The following is a 25,385-nucleotide window of genomic DNA, read 5'->3' on the forward strand; positions in this document are numbered from 1 at the left end:
TGTGACAGAGATCAAATTTATTAGATTATAGTACTGCCTGTATCTACTCTTCCTTTGGATTATGTATGACTGCCACATTGAGTTAATACATATAGTCAGGTATACTACATTTAAGTAACACATATAGGGTCATATAGAACAGTTAAAATGGATGAAAGATGGAATTCAGATAAAAGTGAGAAAAGATAGCTTGAAAAAAAAAAAAAAGAGCTTATAGCAAAAATAAAATACCTGTAACTGGAGAATACTGGTGTGAACTCATTTTTGGACTGCCTCGATTTCTAGGAGATACCATTAGATTCTGTTGGCTGGAAGTTAAGCCAGGACTGCCATGTGGTGGGCTACTTATATTTAACCCAAAACTGTTACTCTGATAAGCAGAGGACTGCATGCCGGGTCCAGAGTTCACTGGCCCCATATTCCCAGGGCTTCCATATCGAGCGCTGGTGAGCTGAGCCACTGCATTGGGATCTCCCATCCCATAGTTTCTGTTCTGCATTGGCATGGCTTGACCAGGTGACATGTTCATAAGACCATTAACAGAATTTGTGTTTCCAGTCACAGGTGTTCTGATGTTTTGCCCAACAGAACTAGGATTTGGCCGATATCCATTTTGTTCTCTGTAAATTCAACATCAGCCCCAGAAACCCAAAGAAAACAAATTAAAACTTTATTTGGAATCATGTGCTACAAATACATTATTAATTAACTGCTCAAATATTTTTTTCCAAAAAAGAGCAGTGAAAATTCAAGCTTCTACAAAAGCTTCCACTTAAGCCATGACATCTATTTATTCACTACAGAAATGATTGATCCTTTGAACATTTCAAGTTATAAGCACATATAGTATCACTGCCGCAAAAAGCTTTAATCAATGATCAGATTATTAATGAGATTTACTCATTTACTTCATTCTTTCATCCCCTTCCTGAGTCAATGCCTGACACCATTCTACTGTGCACATTAATAGTGTGTGACCCTGAACAAGTTTATTCACTATTTTTTTTAGCATCTGGAGGCACTCTAATGCCAGAAGGAGACAGATTCCCTCCAAAGTTACTTTTCAATTAGTCTTGCAAAGAACAAGTACAGGTCATAGGAAATACTACCTAAGGTACATTTCTGTTATGGATTACGCATCAGACAACATCTGATTTGTTGTCTTTTTAACTGGTGTACAAAAGCACATGACTGAACATTTCTATTTTCAGTGTTCCATCAATGCCACCACAAAAGACTAACATAAACATAGCACAGGCTTTGAGCAGGTATTGAGGGAAAAAAATCTCTTTTGACTGTGACTGTCTTTCTGCCACATAGTTAAAATGTGACTCTGTGAGGTTTACACATTTATTTGTATGCTATGCAGCTCTGTTTCCCAAATTATTCCCCATCTGAGTTTTAATCAGGTAAAATATTTTAGTATGCTATTTTTCTTAGGTTATCTTCAAGGTCAGATGTATTTTTTAAAACTGTGACACTTAAATTATAAATAGATACTACTAAGTTCACCTTTGAAGGAAGTGGGTAGAGATAAATCCATGCCGGTCATTAGTTACAGGATTTCGAAACAGTTTACTCTTTGTTTGTGCTGTCACTATTGTACCATCCGCTAAAGAAAATCGATACAATGGGGTTTCAGCATGACCTTGCGTATAAGCTGTAAAGGAAATACAGAAACATAGTTAATATTTAAAATCCCAAGAACTATTAATATGAACTATAAGGTATTTTTGACACAATACCCTTCATTTACTGAAGATTACCCCCCCCAAAACCCAAAAACCATTAAAAGTAAATAAATAAATAAGACCTACCCAAAACATATCTCAAGAAAAAGCAAGTATTCCACTATTTCTATCAATTGAGGGAAGATAAAAGCAAACACGATTATTTTGATGCTGCAATATTTTGTGCTCACCAGACACAACTGGCAAAGTTCTACATTTGTTAACAGACTTCCAAGGCTAGATTATAGAGTCCATGGCTCTTGCTTGGGGAAGAATTATTAAGTTTGCTTCAATCAAAAAATTGTGGAAATTATTTGTTTCAATTTGAGCTTCATGTCTCTTGTTAATCTAGGATTCATTTGATCAGCTATGTTGAAGAACTTCAATGTAATGGAATATCCATTTCCTGACACTATGAGTTCCTCTTTATTTAACATCTCCTGTGCTTGAATTACATTGTAAATCCTTCAAAAAGACTAGAGTTTGGAATAATTAGAAAACACTATCTTTCTTACTGAAGAGTATGGTTGTACTTCACTTATCTATCAAGGTTATCAAATCAGCATTACAAAATATGTGGCTGGAAATATGCCAGTGTGAAACGCTGAAAATATGCCAATGTGGAACGCTGAAAATATTTTGAGCCCTGTGTCTTGAGAATAAGAAAAAGGCATCAACACAACAGTTACCACTTTCAGAGAGTGGCTCTTTAACACAGGAAAGGGTGAAATAAAATAACATTGAAGTAACATTAACCAAAAATAATAAGATAATGATAATTAAAGATTATATATCTTCATATAAATACAACTGTCTCTGTCATTGCTGTATCTATCTGTAGAAAACAGCTTCCTTGAGGACCCCAGATCATGTATGTGGTATTTTCCATGTTAATTTCCAAAAAACAAACACATTGAAAAAACCAAACAACTTCCAGCATAATTCCTCATTCTCAAGAGGTCATCCTCCTTCAGCTTGTAAATGAATCACAGTAATTAACAAAAACCATGTAAAAAAAGGAACACAGGCAGAATTTAGCCTTTTTCTTTTTCAGAAAAAAACACAGTCCATAGGAGAAGCAATGTGACCCAAACATTGTAAACTGATTTTTACCTTCATGATAGTGGCGTTTATTTGACCATGACTGCCCGTCATTGTGGCATAAGAATCTCTGAATACACCGACGAATTATATCTTCGAAGCCAGGTCTCATGGAAGATCGTAATGAGTTTGTATCAATGTTGACAAGTTTGCCTTAACAGGAAAGAAAATCCACAACTCTTCATGACTATGACAATTCCTTTTGTATAAATATGGTATATTTCCTAAGGCTCCAATATAATCCTTTTAATCACCAAATTCTGAGCATGCAGAAGTTACATTTATGAATTATCTGCCATATAAGGATATGATGCTGCTTGTTAAAGCATCACTATTCAAAGGGAGTTAGGTAACTGAGTAAGAGGAAGTTAATCACCCATAGGCCAATGTCAGAGCTTTAAAAAACTAACTTTAGTCTCTGGTTACAGGCACATAAAGGATGCACACAGAGTAAAATTCTTTAAAATAGTGACCAACTACATCAAACGAACATCATAAACACAAAGCCCTATTTACATTATACAACTCTTTTGATTTAAACAGCATAAGCCACTTTAAACATTAGCTCATGTACTGTATAAAAATATAAACATTCTAAAGAACTTCCAGTTATGACCTAAAATACTTCTTCTGTGTAAAGGAAAGCAGAACAACAACCACTTGAAATGCTAGTTAAATCACAAATAATGCTTTTTACCAACCTGCGAAACAGCAACATAGAGAAGAAAATACCTCCCACAAGTTTTATTACACCTCACTACCAACAATGGTATATTTTAAAAAGCAGTTGGGAATTCTCAGTATGAATTCTGTTAGACACTACATATACACAATACACATTCCATTTATTTAAAACGAACACATGGACAAAGAAGACTCCTTCATACCTTCCTCCCGGGTATACTTCCTACCTGAAAGATCATGTCTTGTAATAAAGCTCTCTGGATTTGCTGGAAATACCCTTTCTGTAGTTGTGATACGACGTGCCACACAAATCATGCAGGACTGCAAATCTGTATTTAAAAAATAATGTTTCTTCTTTCATCATCTCCTGTTTTACTGTGTTGAAGAATCTAATAAAATAGCTGAAGCATCTTTTGGTGTTACAATGGAAGCACAGACAGTAAGGATTAAAGCTGCTGCGCTCTTGAAAATGGTTTTCTAAACACCAAAGAGCTTTTCTGTGCAGAAGTCTCTATGCACGACAATTCCACAAAAATTCCTACCTTCCCCCTCTTCCATCATAGCTCTTGGCTGTGATAAAGCAAAGCACTGCATAGTTTCATATCTTTGACGTATATCCTGGTAGCCACCTACATCTTCAACGAGGTCATGAGAGCTTTTCACCATCATCCGACAGTTGAACGTATGGCTCTTCTGTCTAGGTGTTTCATTAGTCCAAGAAACTCCATTAACTTAAAAGAACACAGTAAGAATTCATATCGATTTTCAGATACAATCAATTCATAACTGATTCTTCTTAATTTAGATATCCTGTTCCTAGATTACAGATATTGAAGGCTATTTTCAGATGCCTTCTCAATGTACCACCAATACAGCTTGGTATAAAAATAAGTGTACAGAGAACCAAGTAAAAAACACTCTTTCTTTTGCATGACATTTTCAGTCACTTGAAAGGGTGCTGGGAAGTCATTCACATATTTTTTAAAAAAGCAGTTCTTTCAGCCAGCCTTGTGGTATTAGGGAAGGTGTTCCTTTAGTGTCGCTCTTTTAAAGTTATAGGTAAACAAATTGCAAAGGCTAGAGTAAAGTGTGAATTTCCAGCACATTTATTTCTGATGGCATACTATTGTAAAAACACAGTAATATTTATCAAGATTAAAATATTTTTGTAGTAAAATATTCCTTAGATCACTAATCCGTTTTGAAAGGTTATCCTTTACAAGGTATTTTTGTCTTCTCTGATTGTTTTCAAATAGTCTAGTAAGTGTAGTAAATAAACTTTTACTACCTGAAGACTTAGGTAAGTTTTTAAGAAAGTCCTTCCGGTCCTCTTCATGCAAGATACCATACACACTTGTATTAACCAAATCTTCTTGTTTATATTGCAGGTATTGTGTGACATTTTCTGATACAAATACTATGTTCCCATCTCGATTTACAACAAAGAGGAAGCCATCCAATGCCTAAATATTAACATGACAACAGATCATGTAAGACATATTGACTAATTCTCAACATAATTTAATTTTAAAGTTGGGTGGGTGATAAATGTCAATTTATAACATATTCACTTATTTTCAAGGATAGAGATGAAGTTTTAAATTCTTCCTTGAGGAAAAGTGTGTCTGGTAGGGAATTATTTAAATAATAATAATTAATATGTCCATGTGATATTCCATTCAGCTTTCACATTGATAACCAGCCTTCTTGTTTCATTCTTAATTCGTATGAACACTAGATTATGAAATTGTACCATTAATTCAATAGTTAGCAAATTGAAACAAGAAGTTCAGTAGAAACAAGAAGTAAGTAATGAATATGACAGCATTTCCACTATTCCACTACCAAGTGATGAGATAGGAGGATCTAGACAAATACTGTATGTTCTTAATGGAAAGAGAAATTCAATATCTATGTTAATAAACTAAGCTTCAAAAAACACTTTGATGAGCTTGTAAATATCAGATTAGTTTTCTAGGCATAAAGACTATCTGCTATGTACCTTTGTTTACTATTATTCTTGGGTTATTTCACTTGATGGCAACATTCATTTAAAATGCTTCATAATTAAGTAACACAAATGCAGACACACATAACAAACATCTCCTTGCAAAAACTCCTCCATTTAATGTCTATCCTCTAAAAGAAATAAAATATTCCTTGTACAAATAAGTAATGCTTCAGTAGTAATTTGCTAATGACTGCTGGAGTAAATAAAGCATAGGTATATTAGAAAAAGTCAAAGGCTATTCTATGTCCTTCTACAGACAATTTCAGCAAAATTAAGAAAACACGATAGATTTTATTCCTCAACCCTTCAAACATACTTCTGCATGGTACATGCATACTATTTTATTACTACAGGATTGCATACTTTATTTTAATATTTTCACCTGCCGTAAGTATTTGGTTCCATAGGGGCTTACTAGGGCCTAATTTGTACTTGCCTGTAATAAAAGAGGTCCCAATGAATCCTTGTCAATAACTCCTTGACCCGTGGATGATACATCAGCTTTCTGAACATCATCATCATTAGAAACTGCTTTTCCTGAAAGCCAAAAGATACATTTCCATAAAGTGACTTTTCATGTGATAGCCACATTTTAATATTACAAGCCAGATCCTAGGGAGAGCGTAAAACAAAGGCAAAAAGAAGCACTAATGGAGAGGAGGAGTCATATACTGTTGGCTGCTAAGACTAGAAGAAATGTCACGGCCACATAATGCCAAACTCTTTGCTCACAGAAATTGATTTGGCAGTTGAAGCTGACATAATGAACTTGCTTTGTGAACATTTATTGTTATTTTTCAGACACTGTCTGATGAATACCTGTGTTAGCCATTAAACCCACTCATATATACATATCTTTCTTATTTTTTTATTTTGATCAGCTCATTGCCATTGGTCACAGTCTTCAGATGTCATCACCACTGTTCTACAAAAAGTATTTGATTCATGCTAACAGCTGCGTGCCTGTATGTGTATATACGTGTATGTCTGTGTGTATGTGTGTGCATGCATATAATAAAATCATATTTTAAGAATCAAAATATCCTAAGTTAATTTATTGCAGGGGGAGGTGGAATGGGAATCCACGCCATGCAGCAGAATTATTCTGAACTTTATTTTGTGGTACTTGCTGGCTGGTTAAGCAGACCACAAGAGTACAAAATCTTAACTCTATAATGAAATATTAGAATGCATTCCATGACACTACAAAAAATATCCAAAACAGAAGATGATTTTAAAAAATTGTTTTAGCCCAGGATGTGGCAATTTACCACAACAGGTAAGATATATACCACAGCATGTTCCATTTTTCTAATGCTTTACTGCAGAAATGACACATATAAGCATGGGAAGCTAGTCACTGGGAGGTGGAGATGGGGGGCTGAGTGATGTTTAAAAAAATAAATTATATACACCCCTCACTCTACATTTCAAAACATGGGTTTTGCATACACCTGTCAGTTAAAAGAAAGTATTGTGTCTCTTAGGTTTATCCTAGCTGGCAGAATTTAACAAGATACAATGCATTGCTTCTTTCTCCTTTGTTGAGTTGCCTATATTCTGAGTACATTCAATCACACTAAAAAAGCAAATAAAAAAAATGCATAAAAATCACTATCTCTGATTGGAGGCTTGCCCATAAGAAAAGGCTATGTTTCCTTAAAGTGAAAGGCAATGGCACATATTCTTCATACCAGTGAGTATTTGGTATAGTGTACAAGCAGACGGCAGAGTACCATCTCCTTTTTGTTTAACTTGTCTGCGGTACAAAACTGGTAAGACAGGCCATACAAGGTTTTAAAATCCTAATTCCCAATAAAAAGTGATGATAAGTACTTGTTAATTTTTAAATAGAAAATTACTTCAGGCATATTTAAGGCTTGTATCAAGTCAAAGTCCAAAGACCTGCTCAGTTACATGCTATTGTGAAAACCACTACTCAATTTACCAAGTAAGTATTGCTACAACAAAAGAATCACAATGAAATTAAACTATTAATTTTGACTTAGCAGGGAACTGTACCTTGCTCTTTTATTTGTCGAATCTGTCTCACAGTTTCTTTTAAAATAGCACATTTGTCTGGTTTGACATTGAAATTGTCAATGTCACTTAGATTAGCAGATATCAGCTCAGCCAGTTCTTCAATGTATTTGCTTTCCTGCTCACGTCGACGCTTCTCACCACTGCAGACCAGACTAGGAATCAAAAACATTGTTTTGCATACTTATATACCATCCTGTACAAAACCTGTGCTCACTCTGTGAACAGTAATGTACTTCACTTAACACCCACCCATTAAACCTATGCAGTAGCTATTCTTCCAGCAAACATGAATCTGAAGGGCAAATGTGTGTGCTTTGTTACGCTGCTGTTTGGTTTAGAGTTTGTGTTTGTGTTTGGTTTGCATATTTTTAAAGAATTTTAAGTACAAATTGGTATCAAGAGACTAGAAGAAAGCTACTAACAAAAAAAATCCTCCTGTTTTTACTCTATTACTCTACTGTCAGATTTAATGAAAGGAGCAGCTGCTTTTGTTATAAAATTGTAGCACTCATACAGAAAGTATATTTTAATCTTAGAAGTTGCTTTACAGTTGCTTAAAATTTACTAGACAAATGAAACTGAATTTTAGCATGCTATTAATTCCCTTCCGTTTGATTGTACAGAGATGATTATAGAAGGTGATAACTCATAAACTTCTAGGCATGAGAACCTAAATGCCATCTCAACATGCAAGAAAAACAGAATCCTAGACCACGTAATCCTGCTGGAGATAATGTCCCTCCCAAATTCCTTTTCCTACCCAGGTTAATGTGGTGAGTAAAGAGACTGTCTACAGCCTAAATCAACAGGGAGAAATATCAGACACAGTATGGCAAGAATAGGAAAAGAAGGACTTGGGGCAGGGGTAAGAATGGACACATCAACATAAGTGAAAGAGAATAATCATTCTTTGAAATGAAACCAAGTGAAGGAGTTAGGAAAGTATGCATGGACCAACACTGGAGAAAACAAACACATGACAAAGCAGGAGCTTGAAAGATAAAGAAAGCTAATGAAGGGTAACAATCTGAAAAAGAACTCCTGTATGAGAGACACTGTAGAAAGGGAAAGAGAAAATTGAATGGAGGATACTTATAAACAGACACTGGGATACAGTGCAAAGCATTTAAGGCTCTCATACATGATCTGTTATAATGACGAAGGCAATTGGCATGGGGCACTGGAGATGTATATATAAAAGGGACAAATATTAGTACACACAATGCCTGGCAATGAATTTAATACAAGTTAATACTCTATGGGAAGAAGAAACATGAAAGGATAAAAGAGGCTTCATGTGGTGGAGAGCAATGAAGCTTGTGGGGAACAGAAAACTGAGTCCCTCAGACAACAGTATCTGACAGAGTTGGGTGAGGGGCAGGAAGATAACACAGATAACCAAAATTTAAGATGAACTTGAAAGACAAAGAAGTACAAACAAGCCAGCAAAAAGCTCAACTTCTTGCAGTATTCTTTGATAAATGTAACCACCTGAAATGAGGCCTGTCAAATCAATTACCAGATATGAGATGATGCCTTTAAAATTCCTATGAAGCAAGAGGTTTTTCTTCTTTTAGCTTGCAATCACAATTTCAAAAGGGATTCCTTATCTAATGGAAGGTATCCCTGCCCATGACAGGGGAACTAGAACTAGATGATCTTTAAGGTCCATTCCAACTCAATCCATTCTATGATATGTCCACTGTAATAAAATTTCCACAGGAGTCCAATTATAAAGCACAGTTTATCAACTACACCTAATAGTAAAGTTACCTATCTTCACAACAGAAGTTGGCCTAGAGAGTTTTTAAACTAAACAAATTCCTGAGTTAGAACTTACTCTAAATTGCAATGCAAATTTGAAAAGTAGTTTTGAAAACTCATTAAAAACCAGTAAAGTTCTATATAAACGTACCTTGCACCTGGTGTATCACAGGGCAATGTCTTGCGCTTCCTTGACTCACTAGTCAAACTATCTAAGGAGTTTTCTCCTAATCCACTCATCTTGACCTTACATCAGCAGCTAAAAGCAAAGACATAATAACTGTGAATAAAATGCTCAAAATACTAATTCAAAATACAGAGAACTTATCCAGATAAGTAATTTATGTTTATCAGATTTACAAGTGAATTTTCTTGATGAAAACCCATAAACCTTTTTGCTACTGAAAAATGTTTGTTTACATTTCTTTAAAATCTATCCTCTATTTAGCCAAAACGCAAGTTATTAAAGCTTTCTATCACTCTAAGCAAAGGTAAAGGTTAAAAATGCATTTACTTTTTTTTCAGAGATATTTAAAATTTGCACTATTGAACTGGGACCACTGTATAGCTCCAAGTCGTCTAAAAAAAAATTCTCAGTATTTAAATATATATTTAGATAAACTGAAAAGAAAGCAATAAATTAATGTTACACCAATACACAATTGCAGAAACAAGTAATTTTCATCCTGAGGAGTATATCAGGAGCTTACAGGAGTTTCATACTCATCTCTGCATAAAGCCAACAGATTACTATTACCATCTTTACAGGTTACTATAGTTTTCACATCTCTTGCTAAATCTTCTAAAATCCATACAGTTTTCTAAAACTTTGAGGCCAAGGCAAGCAAAGGTTTCAACGTCTTTAATTTCTATTGCTTCTGCAGCAAAGACTGGGCCATAACCCAATAAAATATCAGGGCATTTTGTTGAAGTCTAGTTACATTAAACAAACCTAGCTGGCAGATTAGATATATATGACACTCATCTCCCCTCACTCCTAAGAGAAAAAAAGAAGCACAGACAAGAGAAGAAAGCCGGGTCAGGTCCTGCTATGCCAGGATCGACAACACACTGAAGGAGGAAAAAAAATTAATGGATCTATGCTATGTATCTAGTTGGTGTATTTTAGAACACAACTGCAATGATAAAACTATCTAAAAAATTGATTTTGGTGTTTTTCACTACAGTGAGGCAAAACTGATCTAGCCAGTTAGAAATTTAGCACTATGTTATCCTTTTTACAGAAATTTCCAAATTAAGCATAAATTTCATTTACTTCATTCTAGTTCAGACTGCAGTTCTTTACGCTGTACAGCAGCGGCAATAAATGGTGCTATATATTTAGTTAATAGAATTAGACTTGTCAGTTAGAGAGAACTTTTTGCATAACATAACACCAGCACTAAGAAAACTCTCACAGAAAAAGTTCTTTGTCTCCACAAGCAAAAACTACCATTATGACAATTGTTAAAAGAAACTGGCCTAGGATAACCAAATTCCTACGACTCAGTGATAACATATATCACAAGGACAAGGAACTGATAGAACTAAATGAAGCTTATGTTAAGGTATCAGAGGCTGGTGGCCAACTGCCTCAAGCTCTGCAGAACAGAATATGAGCACCCTGTTGAACAAGAAGCTAGTGAAACAGAAGTCAGCAGAGTATGCTTGCAGCAAAGACAGCCAACCCTTCAGAAAGGGAACCCAATCAACTAACTGCTTCCAGGACAAGATATATAAGAAAAAACAAAAAGAAAAAGGAAGTGTGTGTATTACTTTTGAGGTTACTAATCTTGACTGACGGAATTTTTGCTTATTGGCTTCTTGGGAGGGGTGGAAATCTGCTGTAGTTTTTTCTAAAGTCTAAACTGAAAGGACAAAGACACACAAGAACAGATTTGCATGAAGCAGCATGGAGGTTTTTAATTCTACACAGGGAGAATTTAAAAGAAAATTCTTCCTACAGCAGTACAAAATTTTGAAAGCTAGACAGGACAAAGGACTGGATTAGTCTAGCATGTGTAAAAAGCCCAGAAATAAAATGGCAAAATACAACTTCTCTTCACAGCTAATAAAATGTTACAATGCTTAACATAAAATCCTATCATAACCAATCCTTATGCCAATTACAATACATTACAAAAGAAAGGATAACGTTTTTAAAATGACAATAGAATTAAACCAAACAATCAAACATAATCTTCCATTTGAAATAAACAATTACAAAAGATGCCTAACTCTGTACTATGGGCATGAACTGTACAGGTAAGAATTTGGTTTTACATATAAATATTTGACAAAAAACCAGGATGAATAAGACAAACACAGAAGAGAGATGGAAGAGCAAGTCTGAAGACTTTTATCCATTCTTATATTCCTCCAGGGCAAAAAAAAATCCCAAATACAATCCGTAGCTGCCTACCTTACATAAAGTTCAAGAAAAATATACTGTTAGGCCACTAGGTGCCAGTATAGACCTGAACAACTGCAGAGATCGTATTTCCTTCAATTAGCGTAATTCAGCTGAATGACAAACTAATCATCTGAACAAGTAAGCAGTTGGAAAAAAGAGATTATAAAAACAGCTTATGGTCATGCAAAAATCAGTTTATTATCTGAAGCTTATACTCAGCATTACATATGACTCAAGGTCTTACATCTACAGACCTCACAGCTGAGGCTGCTTATTCAGTCATGTTGTAGGTGACTTCCTGCACTTCCAGGACTCTTGCTTCCCTCGCTGTAACTACATTTACAGGCTGAGTATAGTCAGAGCTCAAGGGTTAAGAGCTAACGTGGAAAGAGAAAGGGAGAGCTTAAAATGTAAGTTTTAAGACTAACTCAAGAAGGATGTGGACAAAGCAATCATGTCTGAAGCCAAGCATAAATTCTATTTGAGAGAAGAAAGCATTCTAAACACATTAAGCAGTTGAAAATTTGAGTTAGGATAGACATTTCACTATAAGGTAATTTTGAAGGCTACATGGTTGTTTTAAATTATTCTATTAATTTCTGGTTCAACATCTACTTGTACTGAGAGATAACTCACAGTGTAATTAAATAGAAAACCAAAAATTACTACATTTTGTCTCAGGAACATGCTAAATAGCCTTGGACAAGGAAGGAAAAATCAGTGATTTGCATAGGCTGTTTCCCTACTCTTACACCCAAGTAGCTGGTGGTAGCTTATTCAGGCCTGAAGCTGCAGAGTTGCTGCACGTGCATTTTCCTTTCGCTAAGAATATAATTACAAGCTGTGCAGGCAGGTCATGCCTAGAACAACTCTGTAACTGTTTAGCTAAGGAAATTACAGAAGCTGCTTCCCAATACAGGTGGATTTACAGTACAAATTGTTAACAGTCAAACTAATTTCCCAGCTAAAGGAAGTATTTGCAAAAGAAGCAATTTCTTTCATTATTAACTCCTCAGTGAGTTAATAATGAAAGAAACCACCAGTTTTAAAAGTACCAGGTGTTATACTTCTTCATTGAAGATGAACCTGCAATATCTAATGGGACAAAAAGGGTCCTTTTCCAAAAGGAAGTCTGTTTTGGGGGTTTGGGGAGTTTTCCTGAAGTTAATTATTTCAAAAGACAGCTCTGAAACACAGGTTTCAAGAGCTGAAACTTCTATGCATTTTTACTACTAAAAGAAAAAAAAAAAAATTAACACAGGCATCTTTGTAAACTTACTTTCTGAGCTAAGAGACAACATTATTTCTGGCTTATGAACCACTAATGCTGGCTAGAAAGGCTTCTCTGCTAGTGATACTACACAATATTATCTACATAGATGAAGCATTTTTTAAAAGAAAATAATTAGAGTCAAATTCTTTCTGTTATTTGCACAATTAAAACAAATCTAAAAGCTAGCTGAAATTTGACTGAATAGCTCAATTACAACATAAAATTGGGCAAATGCAAGAAATTCTATTACATTTGAGATCAGTATAAATTATCCAAAACAAAGTCTTCAAAGCAAAGTACTGTTTAATTTCATTGATTGTAGCAATAATAAACCACTATATAGTTATGCGCCTAATCCCACCAGTGGAGTGGAAAAGAAGGCAACAATATTTGGAGAAAAAGTTCCAAACTTTCATGATTATTTGCAACATCTTTACATGTATAATCTTAAATTTCCCAACATTCTTCTCAATTCAGGAAAACAGAAAATAACAAAGATCTTCTTGCTCAGCAGTAACTGGTGAAAAAGGAGCTCATGCCTACACCCTTTGCAATGTACCATACACTTTTCATACATCAGGTCTATTCACTTCTCAGTGAAAAGCATAGATGAATTAAAAAATGTACTGGGTTTTGCACATGGCAGATAAAATAAGTTTCAGTAATTACTAATCCATCCATATGCAACATCATATGTATGACCTTCCAAACAAAACCATATATTTTAAAGAAATCATGAGCGTTTATGAGTAGCAGTATTTTGACAGGGTAAAATCCATTGTCTTCTAAAATTCTGCCCTGGAATAACAAGAAAACAATGCACATGCCAACAATACAGTATGTTTGCAATGAGGAAAGTTCTTTAGGCCATTTTCTACAGAACATCCAAGCCAAAATGACATTGAAATTACTAAGCACAGTAAGCAGAAAGTTTTCAGTTTGATACAACTATTTCTTCTCTCATCTTATTCAACTCATCCCGACAGAATCTAGAAAACTACTGACTTAATATCCCTTAGATTGCTCTCTGCTACCTTGTCTTTCAATGTATTCATTGAATGTATTCAATGTATGGTTTTTAGTTTGAGTTGGGTTTTTTTCTTCTTTCTTCCCTCCCATCCCTTTCTTTTTTTTAAGTACATGCTTCTCATATACTAAACTGCAGCCTTAAAAATGTTCAGGTATATAAAGTTCAAATATGAGATCACTTACTAGTCCTTAGCAAACATTCAAGCACTGAATATTTTTCAGAGGACCTTCAGAATCAGAATTCATTTTAAGTCATACCCTGGAAAACAAAAATAATATATAATGTGTAACTTTAAGTAACTGTAATCTCTGCTATACGTTGAACAGTTGACCATTCAACTCTGTTGTCCCTACAATAAACCCACATGCTCTTCTAAATATAGAGGCATTAGCAAACTGCTTAACATCTTAAATTTAAAAAATATTTTATTTTAACACTGTGGTCTGTTCCACTTCACATGAATTAGTTTATGTTATTAGGGTGCTTATATCAAAGCACAGCCATTCACTATGTGCTTGGCATTTGGGGCCGTGCAGTCAGCTTCCCCATCATATCTCACATCAGTACAACTTTTAACACATGAGCATACAATTTCCTGTCTAAAGCCTGCTCAACCAAAACCCAAGAGTGCTCAAACCAAAACATGTCAACACGTCAACAAGTTCAACATACTGACCTTTCACTGATTTATCCACTCTCAGGATGAGCTACAATGATAATCAATTCACACCATGCAGAAACTTAGTATCCAACACAATCTGGCTACCAAATCTAAGTTTCCATATGGTAGGTTTTTGGATCAAATTTTTAAAACACAAAGAAAGATCATTACATTACAGTCTGGATGAGATGGCTAAGTGACTAGTCATACTGTTACCTGCAGCACAGACAACAACAATATGACAGATACCTAAAGACAGAACACACCACACTGTGTTCAGGTTGAAAATATACCTATATATAATGTGCCAGAGGGTAAAAACAATGGCTACTTTTTTTAAAATAAGACATAAAAAGGGTAGCACTTGCAATCTTCCTTAAATGTTTCATAGATAATTACTGTGCCTTTTAAAAAAAGAACACAAATACAACACACTTTAAATTAGAGTGCGTAAGACCAACATACTTTTAAACCTCTGAGGAAGGAGCAAATGCAGCAGAAAAAAACACCACTGAACCTTTACTACAGCTTTGTGAATCTGAAAGAGCAATGTAACAAACCACTGAAACAGACACTTCTGTACACTGAGTAAATAAAGAGCTTTTCGTGTAACTAGTTTATACTAAAAAGTCTTTCATTACCTTTTAAGATGAAAGCACCTATACTTATATTATGAAGCAAACAGGAAATTATATTAGTTGTATTGATACACCACTGTGCTTATCCAGCACTTCCCCCATCAGTACAATAACTAATAAAATACTATTCCAAAACATAGGTATTCGATCATTCTCTACTCTTTCTCCCTCCCACATTCTTCCCACAGACAAAAATGTGATTTACTAGGTAATAAGTGATTCAGAGACTTCACTGAATCAGGACTTTCAGTTTAAAAAAAAAAGTGCCATCTATAATGTCAGTGAAACACACCTTATTGCAACATGTTAAATAGTCTCAATTTCATGCACATTCATTTTATATTATGCATTCTATCTTAGGGAGACTGATTTTTCAGACCTAGCCAGGTTTCATTTACCAATTCCCCTGCAATGCTTACGTTTAGTACACCTGAGCTATTTCTAAGACATGACAATTCAGTTGAACCTTTTTCACTTTGCATGTATTAATATGACAGGACACTTTTAGTTAAGAGATGGTCAGAGGTGGAAGATGCTTGGAGTTCATCTGCTGTTCCTCTGATAAATAATGCATGTGATCTATTTTTGGAATGTCATTACTTGTTAATTTGTTTCCTATGCATCCTGGTTTGCCAGTCAGAGCAACAGATAATGGACCATGTTAACAGCAAACAAAATATATGACACAGAAAAGCAGGGCCCCCAGTGAAATTGAAATTAAAACACATAGAATTAAAAGTCTCAATTTAAAATTAGTTATTCTTAATAATCCTAGTTGTTTTAACAGCACAGGTGAACACACCTGCCTTTAATCTTCAGGATAGCATAAATACAGCTTTAAAACTCAACTGCACACTTACATTTCATACTAAAACTGCACACTCCTTTGGTGATATTTTTTAAGTCGGCCATCTTCTGCCATATTTTGCCATAGATTTCCAGTATATAGAAATACCGACAGCTAAATCCTCCATTCACTTGAGTAGAATAATTTAAAAATAATTTGTGACCTAAATTTCATTTTATATAGCCAATGCCAATTTGCCTGAGGAAGGAATCAAAGGAGGAATGGTCATTAGAGTTTCATGTGATAAAAGAACCCAGGAAAGTGTACACATCTGTGACATCTCAATATAAACAGAGATAATAGAAGCCTTATACCGCTATAATGGAGGGTGTGGGGGAGGAAGGCTCGCAAGCCTTTTTTTTGTTTGTAACATGAAGATATGAATAATTTTGTAAAATGCAGTTAGGAAGACTCATGTGGCATAACTGAATTAGTCTGTTTCTTGCTGGATCTCTCTACTGAATTCAATTTTTAGATGAATCAGGCATCAGTCATGAAACAAACTCAGTCACAGAAACAGGAAAGGAAAACATGAATAGACTTTCCCTCATTAAACAGACATACACTGCATGAGACATATATTCTAACACTTCTAGCACATTACAACATGGTATTTGTTTCTTCATTACAACACATCATTTGTAGCTCCAGTTCAAACTATTTAAACCAGGTATCTCATCAAACAGGTTTAACAGGGAAAGAAAAAGGAAACGGAAAGCAGCAAATTAATCAGTTACTACTTGTGCACATAAATCAAAGAAATTGTGAAAGATGTTAAAATTGTCCTATGAGGTTAGTTGTGTTTAACAACTAGAAGCAGTGTGGAATATTAATCTACACATTTCTAGACATATGTGAGGACATCACCACACATCCCCAGCCCTCAAGACAGAAAAGTGATTAACTGGCCCTCTTATGACTGTATCGTAATAACAACAGAGAGACAGAGAGAGAGATGGAGAGAGAGAGAAATGATGCTGCCTCTCAAGTGAATCCTGGATAATAGCTGTTATACCTACATAGCTTTTGAGGCAAAAACATCAAAAACTACCTACACAGCTCTATGACAAAGTTAAAGGGGATGACACAGGGAAAAAGTTAGCATTTAAGAAGTGGAAAGCTTGTTTACATGGGAAGAACTGAAAATTAATTGAAACAGGAAGTACAGGGCTAAAAAAAGAGAAGACTGCACCTTGCACCGAACTACAGCTGATTATAAAAAGATACTTAAGTAGCACATCAGAAACAGGAAGCCAGCAAGGGAGACAGTGGACAAAGGCATAAATTGGGCACTTAAAGAGAATAAAGCTGTAGCTCTGGAAATTTCTTCATGTTGGCCTTCACCTTTGTCAATTCAAGACAACACAGAAAACGCACTGAATCCATACTGCCCCTTAAGAGTGTTCGAGATTAACTAAGGTTTAAAACCCTGCTGGCTCCTAATGGGAGCAAAGAAATCCCATCTTTAACCTTGAATTTTTAACAAAGTGGTCCAGCAAACTCTGAATTCCAGACTGGAATGTCATTATGTCATATGAAGTGTCTTCAAGTTTGAAAGGTTCAGTATGAATGCTAGTAAATGTTAGCACAACATTTTTATTAAGCATATTAGTAAGCAGGAAAAAAAAAATGTATCTTTAACCATTGATCAGTAGTTAAAATTATGATGATCACAATCATATTCATCCATTCTAGTTTTAAGCCCCCTTCAGTCTTGAGTTACTTGGCAGCCAACATTTGTGATCTGTTCACCTCAACAGCAAGTTACTGAAGCAACAGGAAACTCTGAGTCTAAAAACAGACCAGCAAGCTATGTGGACTGACAGAAAATTTGAAAAACATGAAAGTAACAATCTCTTCCAGACATTTTTCTCTTCAAGAGGACTATTAGACAAGAATAATTACATTCAGCATTTTTAACATTCCAAAAGAATCACATAATTCTTTATGACATCTAAAGCAAGGAGGACAAGTTTTTTTTATTATTCGGCCAAAGAACATAAACTGTTTAACCACAATACCAAAACAGCTTCCAGAAAAATTGGTCATCCCTGGAAAGAAAATGTATCTTCTCTCTGACATGTGTTTCCCTTTACCAAAAGAAAAGCTTTAGCATTTTTTCTACTAAGGAACTGCATTTTAGCTGTATTTAATTTTATGCTTTCTAGAAAATGTATGCTTCTGAGAGTATATTGTATATTTAGTATAATATTCCCATGTTATGAAAGTCTGGTCTGAAGTCCACTAGAACATTTAATAGTAAAAAAATATTTTTAATTTTAAACATTACTCTTACGTTTTTACATTATACTGTTAGTTTATAAAATGCTTATATTGTGATTAAGTTTAATAAATGAAAATCATTATGTGTGTATTCTCATCTTAGTAAGAGTTAACACCTCTAGAACAAAATGTTCAAAGCTACAAGACATGCCGAACATGTGTACACATGTTAAGCCCTGAAAGCTGCTTAAAAATGCAAGATTGAGTAAAGTTCACGTGAACATTTGTATACATGTAGAGCTTTGAAAGCTGCTTAAAAATGTAAGAATAAGTAAACTTCATGTTAGCCTTGATAAATATCAGCTGTCAGGCATTGCCAACCAATACATCCTCTGCAAGCAATGTTGACACAGGACCCTGGAGTACAGCATTGCATACATGATAGAGAACCAGTGTGAAAAACAAAGAGACAGAACTGCATTTGGTACTTTAACAGAAGAGTGGGGCAAAAACAGGGAATGACAGCTTTTGAAATAACAAATCACCTAATTAATATTCTATACAAGAAGCTGAAAAATATAAAAAAAAGCATAATTAAAGTTATCAGCATATTGAATATGCACTATTTAAATGTATTAATTCAAAATTCCTGCAGTCAGAAATGACAGTTTCTTAAGAACAACACTGAGGACAATTAAACAGTAGGTTGTGACCACCGAACTTGTAATTCCCCTTCCTCCTCCATTCACGTAGCCAGGATAACTGTTTTGCTCCCTCTATTTATGATTGAATACACAGTGAATAAAAAGCAATATCATTTTTTCTCCATAAGGCATTAGAAATTCTTTCCTCAGATAAAATAAAGTTTTTGCAATTGTCCATGCTCAGTATGCAGGGCCTTCTTCCCCTCTAGGACAGAGAAAACTTAGCACTAGAAAAAAATTTAGATAAGCATCACTTACTTTCCAATTCTCTATCACGTCACAGCTCTGACGTTTATTAAAGAATGTCTGCAGGTATCTGGTATATGGCTAGAAATGGAAATATATTTTAGTAGTAATATCCAAAATGAAAAATACTTGTCCTGTATTTTCACAGCATCATCACCAAAAGACTACTATAGCATGTGGAGGCAACAAGACAGAAGACATACTGGTTTTGCTAGCATATACTTTTTGCTCTGAATTTATTTGTATTTAATTTCTCTGGACATTCCCTATTTGTACCTTGAGAACAAAAACTGCCTACTTTAAGGACCAGAGCATTAGTACTGCAAGTGCCATTAGACGGTGCTTTTCATTTACTTATCTTGAAGAAAACCATGCCTTTCCAGCTGATTTTCATCTTATTGGAGAGAGTGAAAAGTGGGCATTGTGCCATGATATATCATGAGGAATTTTTGATACCACAAACTGTAAAGTTGACTCCTTCTCTTGTCTAAGTCTTTAGCAGACTATTGCAAGGACAACTACATACCACAAAAGAACATATGCAACAGTTATGGACCACTTCAGCCAATTCTTTTTTGTTTTCTTGTATCTGTTCAGGAATATTGTCTCTCTACTATTTATAGTTCATATACACTCACACACTCAATAAACTTCAAAAGGAAAGTTTAGAGTAATCAGTTTAAAACTGTACTGGAAACAAAGCATACTCTTCTAAAAAGACAGCAGAATAAATATCCTGGTCTGCTACTTCAGCAGAGATCAGTAAGCAAAGCTACTGTTTACTGTCCCTGTGGCCAGAGAGATTAAAAAGCCTGTGCCTCTAACAGAAGCAAGGAATAACCTGATTATCAGGGCACATCAACCCACCCTAGCCCACAAACATTTACATAGATAATGCAACCTACATATTTATAAATGCATAAAGTCCTTTCAGTTATAGCAGCCAATCCTCTATTTTATCACATTTTTCAAGGAAGTGCAGGTGAAACATAACTTGCAGCACAAGGTCTGCTTCACTAAGATCACACCACTTTTCTATCAGAACACTTTTCTTTCTACAAACTGGTTTGTACATTAAAGGAGAAATACTGATTCCTGAAAAACAAGACTGTATGTATGTACATGTGTCCTCAAAAGAATTCACATGTCTACAGCTTAACATTTGTGTCAATTCACGTTGCATCCTGATGGTATCACAAGAGAACTCAGAAAAATTATTATACTAGCAGAGGAGGTACAAAAATGAATAGATTGATTTTTTTTTATGTCTTTCAGTAAGTTGTTGCTATAAACATGCTCTCCAAAAAAGGATTTAAAATCCAGAAACCCAAGCCATTATCACTGCAGAAGACCAAGTGTTCACTCATCACTTGAAAAGCTGCAACAACCTATTGAGGAAGAAGCCAAGAAAAAGCCACTTATTGCATCCCACAATTAAGCCATCACACTGCAGGTAGTAAGTTTCACCACCAACTAAAACGGATATAAAAGCAGAATAGACAGATTAAATGGTAATGTTTTAAAACCAACTAGGTCCAACTAGTACAGGTCTACTATTTTTCAGCATCATTTATGTCAGCATGACAATGAAGAGCTGATCTAGGGGGAACTGCCAAGCCTTAATAAACCAGCAGAATTTTGAAGCATGCAATAGTAGTTCTGATGAGCTTTGGAACATATAATAGTTTTCCAAACTGAGCGGCTATGCTCTAGAATCTCCTCTAAATCACCTTTCCATCTTTTTGCTTAGAAGAAAGCAGACAGAAATCTGCTTTCTAGACAGAAAGCTGCTTACTCTAGATAGAGAAAAAATAGCTGAAAATACCATGGCAGGAACTTCACTTTAAATTCCTCATTCCCTTTGTAGAAACCTTGGTGGGGGATAAAATTCTAATAGGGCAGCTCCAAAGCAGCTGGCAAGACCCCGTTTTGGAATATGAGGAGATTAAATAAACATCAAGATCTACTCTGAATAAACACGCAGAATGAAGTGGTATAGAACACCAACACGTATTTTCAGTTGAGACTGCTGATTTAATGCTTTTTAGTTACAAAATGTCATCACAGTATCGAAAATGTAACACTGCTATAATTTGTCTGATTTGGCAAAGCTACAAAGAGAAAGGTGAATTTTCTCGGCCACAGATACTTCGGATTTGTGATAAAATCTGCAGAGTATAAAAATTACACACATGTTAGTTAGGTCCACAATTTGCTGGAGTCACACCCTAAATAAAAATTCCTAACATTGGCTACTCTGGGTCTCCAACACTTTGCAATTTGGCAGCAAAAGTTCAGCTAACACTTCTTATCTCTCAGACTGAGGTGTTGGAGGTTTTCTTGTTTAAGGAAGATACAGAATAGAAAACGAGTCGGGTAAATATGTATTAATTCACAGACGTATGAACTAAGTTGTAATACTGAGACATTCCAACGTAGGGTTCAGCAGGGAGACACCATTTCAATCTTTTTTAAAAACTCAACACGTTTATTAAGCTCGCTGAAACCAGCCTACTGGGTGATTCATCCGCCTCCCTTCCCAACTTTCTAATTAGCCCTGATCGTCAGCATCAATTTGCAGGTTGCTTTTAGCTGGGTTGTTTTTTCTTCAACGATACAGAAACATGCTGGAAACTGGGGCGGGGGGAAATCTACTTGTGTAGTAATAGGACTTTCAGAAGATAGAGAAGATAGCTGGTACTAGCTTTTAAGGCAAATTCCAGCTTCGACGTTAGCGGCACACAAACTACTCGCTTGTTCTCATCCTCCTCCTCCCTTCGGGGAGGCTGCATGCAGCACAGCATGATCACAGAGAAAAAAAACAGGAAAAGGAGGGGAGCAGTTCGGGAAGGGGGGGGGGTGGAAAGAAGTCCTCTGCTCTTGGCAAGGGGAAGGCGTTCCACGAGAACTGCTACAGGGTCAAAAGTTTACCGTGGTTTCAATTTCACCTTTTTGCAACCAATGAGCGTGTGTCGGGTCCAGACAGAACCGCGGGCGGCAGCGGCCCTTAACTCCTTGCGGCCCGGCGCGCCCACGCCAGGAAGCGGACAGTACGGGACAAGCGTCTCTCCTCCTCTCGAACGAGCAGCAGAACGCCCAGCAGCCTCCTCCGGACTGAGACTTGCTTTCAGCATGGAAATAAAAGGAGAAAAGGGAGTCGTCGGAAGAAGTATGACAGCGAGTCAGAGGTTGAGACCTGCAGAAGTAGGGCCCCTTTCCCCCGCTTTAGCTGAAAACCATGGCAGTAAGCAAAGGGCTAGAACGGATACTAGGCATTATCAAAGCATCATTAACTCTGGAGGCGCTACAGCTACGAGCCGACTATTTGTGCTGGCAAACAGGAACAACCTTGAGAAAGGAGAGGGAGAGAGCATCAACACAAAACTGTCAGAAAATATTCTGAATGCTCAGTCCAGAGCTGCAGTAATTTACTTTTCTTCACATCAAACACGGAATCCACGGTACTGTGGCACAAGGCTGGGCAGCCCAAGAAGTACTACTGCCCAGTCCTCGCAGTACCAGTAATAATATCATGCTTCTAGATGTTGACTACGAAACAGGACATCATCTACTCCACGAAGGATTGACATTGAAGTCATGGCTCTTGGCTACAAAACTCTTCAGGTCTTCAAAATCTCACAAAGGAAAATAAACAAAAGCAAAGGAAAACAAAAATCTACAAAAAAAAAAAAAAAAAGCTCCAGACATGAGATTTGTAATAAAATGTCTCGATTTAGCACTGAAAAAGAAAGATGCATCTTCACTAATGTTATTATAGAACTAGAGCACAAACATAGAACAGGCTTCTTGTTCCACTGTACCATCACTAACAAAGCAGTTTTCACCCCAGGAACTACAGACCCGGGTGAATCAGTCCATGGAGGGGTACCCCAAAATCTGTGCTGCCACCAGGTTTTTCTCTCAGAGATTGGTGAAAATGTCAATGACAGCAAATCTGAATGACAAGATCTATGATTGTGTTTTGGCATTTGAACTCGAAAAAAATCAATGTCCAGCTACACTTAAGCAAGGAGAGCATCCGATTTATCACCCATTTATTGGTCTTGCAAGGAAAGAGGACTAAAGCTCCTGTGAAAATGTTCAGTTCAGTGCAGCAACAGACACTATAATACAAGACAAGATGAAGGGAAGTATGCAAAGCATGTAGTTCAGGCAAATTCTTTAGCATCCTAACCTAAAAGTGTAATTCAACAAAGCAGAAATGGGTAAGCTCACTTAGAGATTTTAGCAGCTCTGATTTGATATCAAGTAGAATGGCAAGTCATCACATATATTTGCAGAGTAAAACACATGGAACTAACCACTCCAAAGCAGGAGGCAGTCAAATTGGGAAACATTTGGAGGCATGTATTTTGGTATAGTCTGGTCTCCAACACAGTGCAGAAAGGTTGACAAGAATCTGAATATACTGTGAAGGGGTAAAATGAGTAAATATGCCACTGACATATAGAAAAGGTTTATGGTAAGAATGCTGGTGAAAATACAACTCAGTTTTCCAAACCCTGAAACCAAGGCAGACCGTTCAAGATAATGCACATGACAATCTAAGGCAGAAAAAAACATTAGTCAGTTGGCAACTATTACTAATTTTCCATCAACATGCAAAGTCAGTAAATTATCTTACGCAGAATGTAAAAGGCTTTCAGTGCACTTTGTAATGGTGAAAGATACTCTGGTCTCAGACAGGTCAAGAAAATGGATAAAGACTCTTGCAAAACAGCTATGCCAGCTGAAAACATTTCCCATCAAACTTAGGTAAATCATACCTTTGCAAATCATACTTCTGTGATTCAAATCACAAATTAGTTTTAGGCAGTAAGATAATCGTGCACAACCTCTTAAAACCTGCTTCAGGTATAGTCAACCACTCCAGAACAGCCAAAGAAAACCAATTTCCAGCTGGTGGGCAAGGTCAAACAGATTCCTTTCTTAATCTATGTAAATAGGCAGAGCAGTAGCTTAATGCAGATACTATAAGGTTGAGTATAATGCCTTGAGAGATGCTAATAAAAGACACAGGAAGTGACTAAAACACATAAAGTCAGAAAGTTGAAGACAGTAAGATCTTAGCTGATTGAGTTCATGCTCTACTACCAAGCTTTCCTACTGTAGCTCAAAAATGCCAAGACACCACAGAAAATGCTATCAAATAATGCTGTATTTGCACAGCTTAGCTAGATCAGGACACAGTTTTGCCAATATCAATTTAAGACTTAGTTACTTTTATAAAAACCTCTCAATACATTTCTCTCAGTAAAAAGTGCAGTTTGGTTTTGTTGTTTTGCCTTCTCTGAATACCATGTAATTTTGGAGAAATTCTTTTACAGTAAGATATCATAAATTAATGCCCTTTTTGTAAGATGACCTCATTTTACAAGAAAATGGATACTATAAAATTTTATATCAAGTCAGCATGTTACCAAGAAGCTTTTCTGTGTTTTCTGAATTTGATTAATACAAGCCAAGGTCACTTCCTGAAAGGAGGATGCCTACTACTGCAGCTGCAAGCAAACTAGACTCAAGAGCTGGGGGATGGGAAGACAATACTGGCAACTGCTAGCACTGTCCCCAAAAATATAACAATTACAAAAGTCGAGTAAAATTTGGATTTTTTTACTACATCACTACATAAGTAACCTAATAACTAAAGTCCGAGTCTGTGTAATTACTGAAGTCATTTAGGAAAAACACATTCTGGGAAAGCATGCAAGCTCTTTACAGAAGTCTACAGCATACATTTTTCTAGTTTCTGAAGACTGTACCTAGCTTACAAAAACAATTAGAAGTAAACTGTGTTCATCTGTAATGCATAAAAATGTTTTAAGCCCTGTAAAGATATTTTAAAATAAGTTATTTTTTAAAACGTGCCACATTTGCATTATGCATGAGGCAAATCAGATGTAGTTTGCCCTTCCCTGTTAAAACTAACAGGTTGTGAAAATAAGACCCTATCAAACAGAAATAGTATTATTTTTGCTTTTTCTACAATTTGGAGA

The 25,385-nt window shown here is 35.8% G+C and overlaps 1 protein-coding gene across 20 annotated transcripts in view; it reads right to left on the reverse strand.

The window, feature by feature from the left end:
• NCOA3 (nuclear receptor coactivator 3) overlaps positions 1-25,385 on the reverse strand; it is a 68,829-nt gene that overhangs the window by 30,144 nt on the left and 13,300 nt on the right. For 5 of the 20 annotated variants that reach the window (XM_085558373.1, XM_085558356.1, XM_085558355.1 and 2 more), the window contains exons 3-10: positions 7,549-7,721; positions 5,963-6,063; positions 4,804-4,978; positions 4,058-4,246; positions 3,743-3,844; positions 2,844-2,984; positions 1,513-1,660; positions 232-620 (exon numbers count right to left, since the gene is read on the reverse strand). In XM_085558373.1, the coding sequence (XP_085414499.1) occupies positions 232-620; positions 1,513-1,660; positions 2,844-2,984; positions 3,743-3,844; positions 4,058-4,246; positions 4,804-4,978; positions 5,963-6,063; positions 7,549-7,721 (1,418 nt within the window). Of the gene's footprint in view, positions 1-231; positions 621-1,512; positions 1,661-2,843; positions 2,985-3,742; positions 3,845-4,057; positions 4,247-4,803; positions 4,979-5,962; positions 6,064-7,548; positions 7,722-9,484; positions 9,593-14,231; positions 14,308-19,380; positions 19,450-22,316; positions 22,489-25,385 lie in introns of those variants that run through there. The other 15 variants (XM_085558360.1, XM_085558367.1, XM_077786966.2 and 12 more) reach the window with 6 other exon arrangements.

The sequence above is a fragment of the Lonchura striata genome, chromosome 20 (genome assembly GCF_050655825.1).
Source record: "Lonchura striata isolate lonStrDom1 chromosome 20, ASM5065582v1, whole genome shotgun sequence".
Taxonomy (NCBI): Eukaryota; Metazoa; Chordata; class Aves; order Passeriformes; family Estrildidae; genus Lonchura; species Lonchura striata.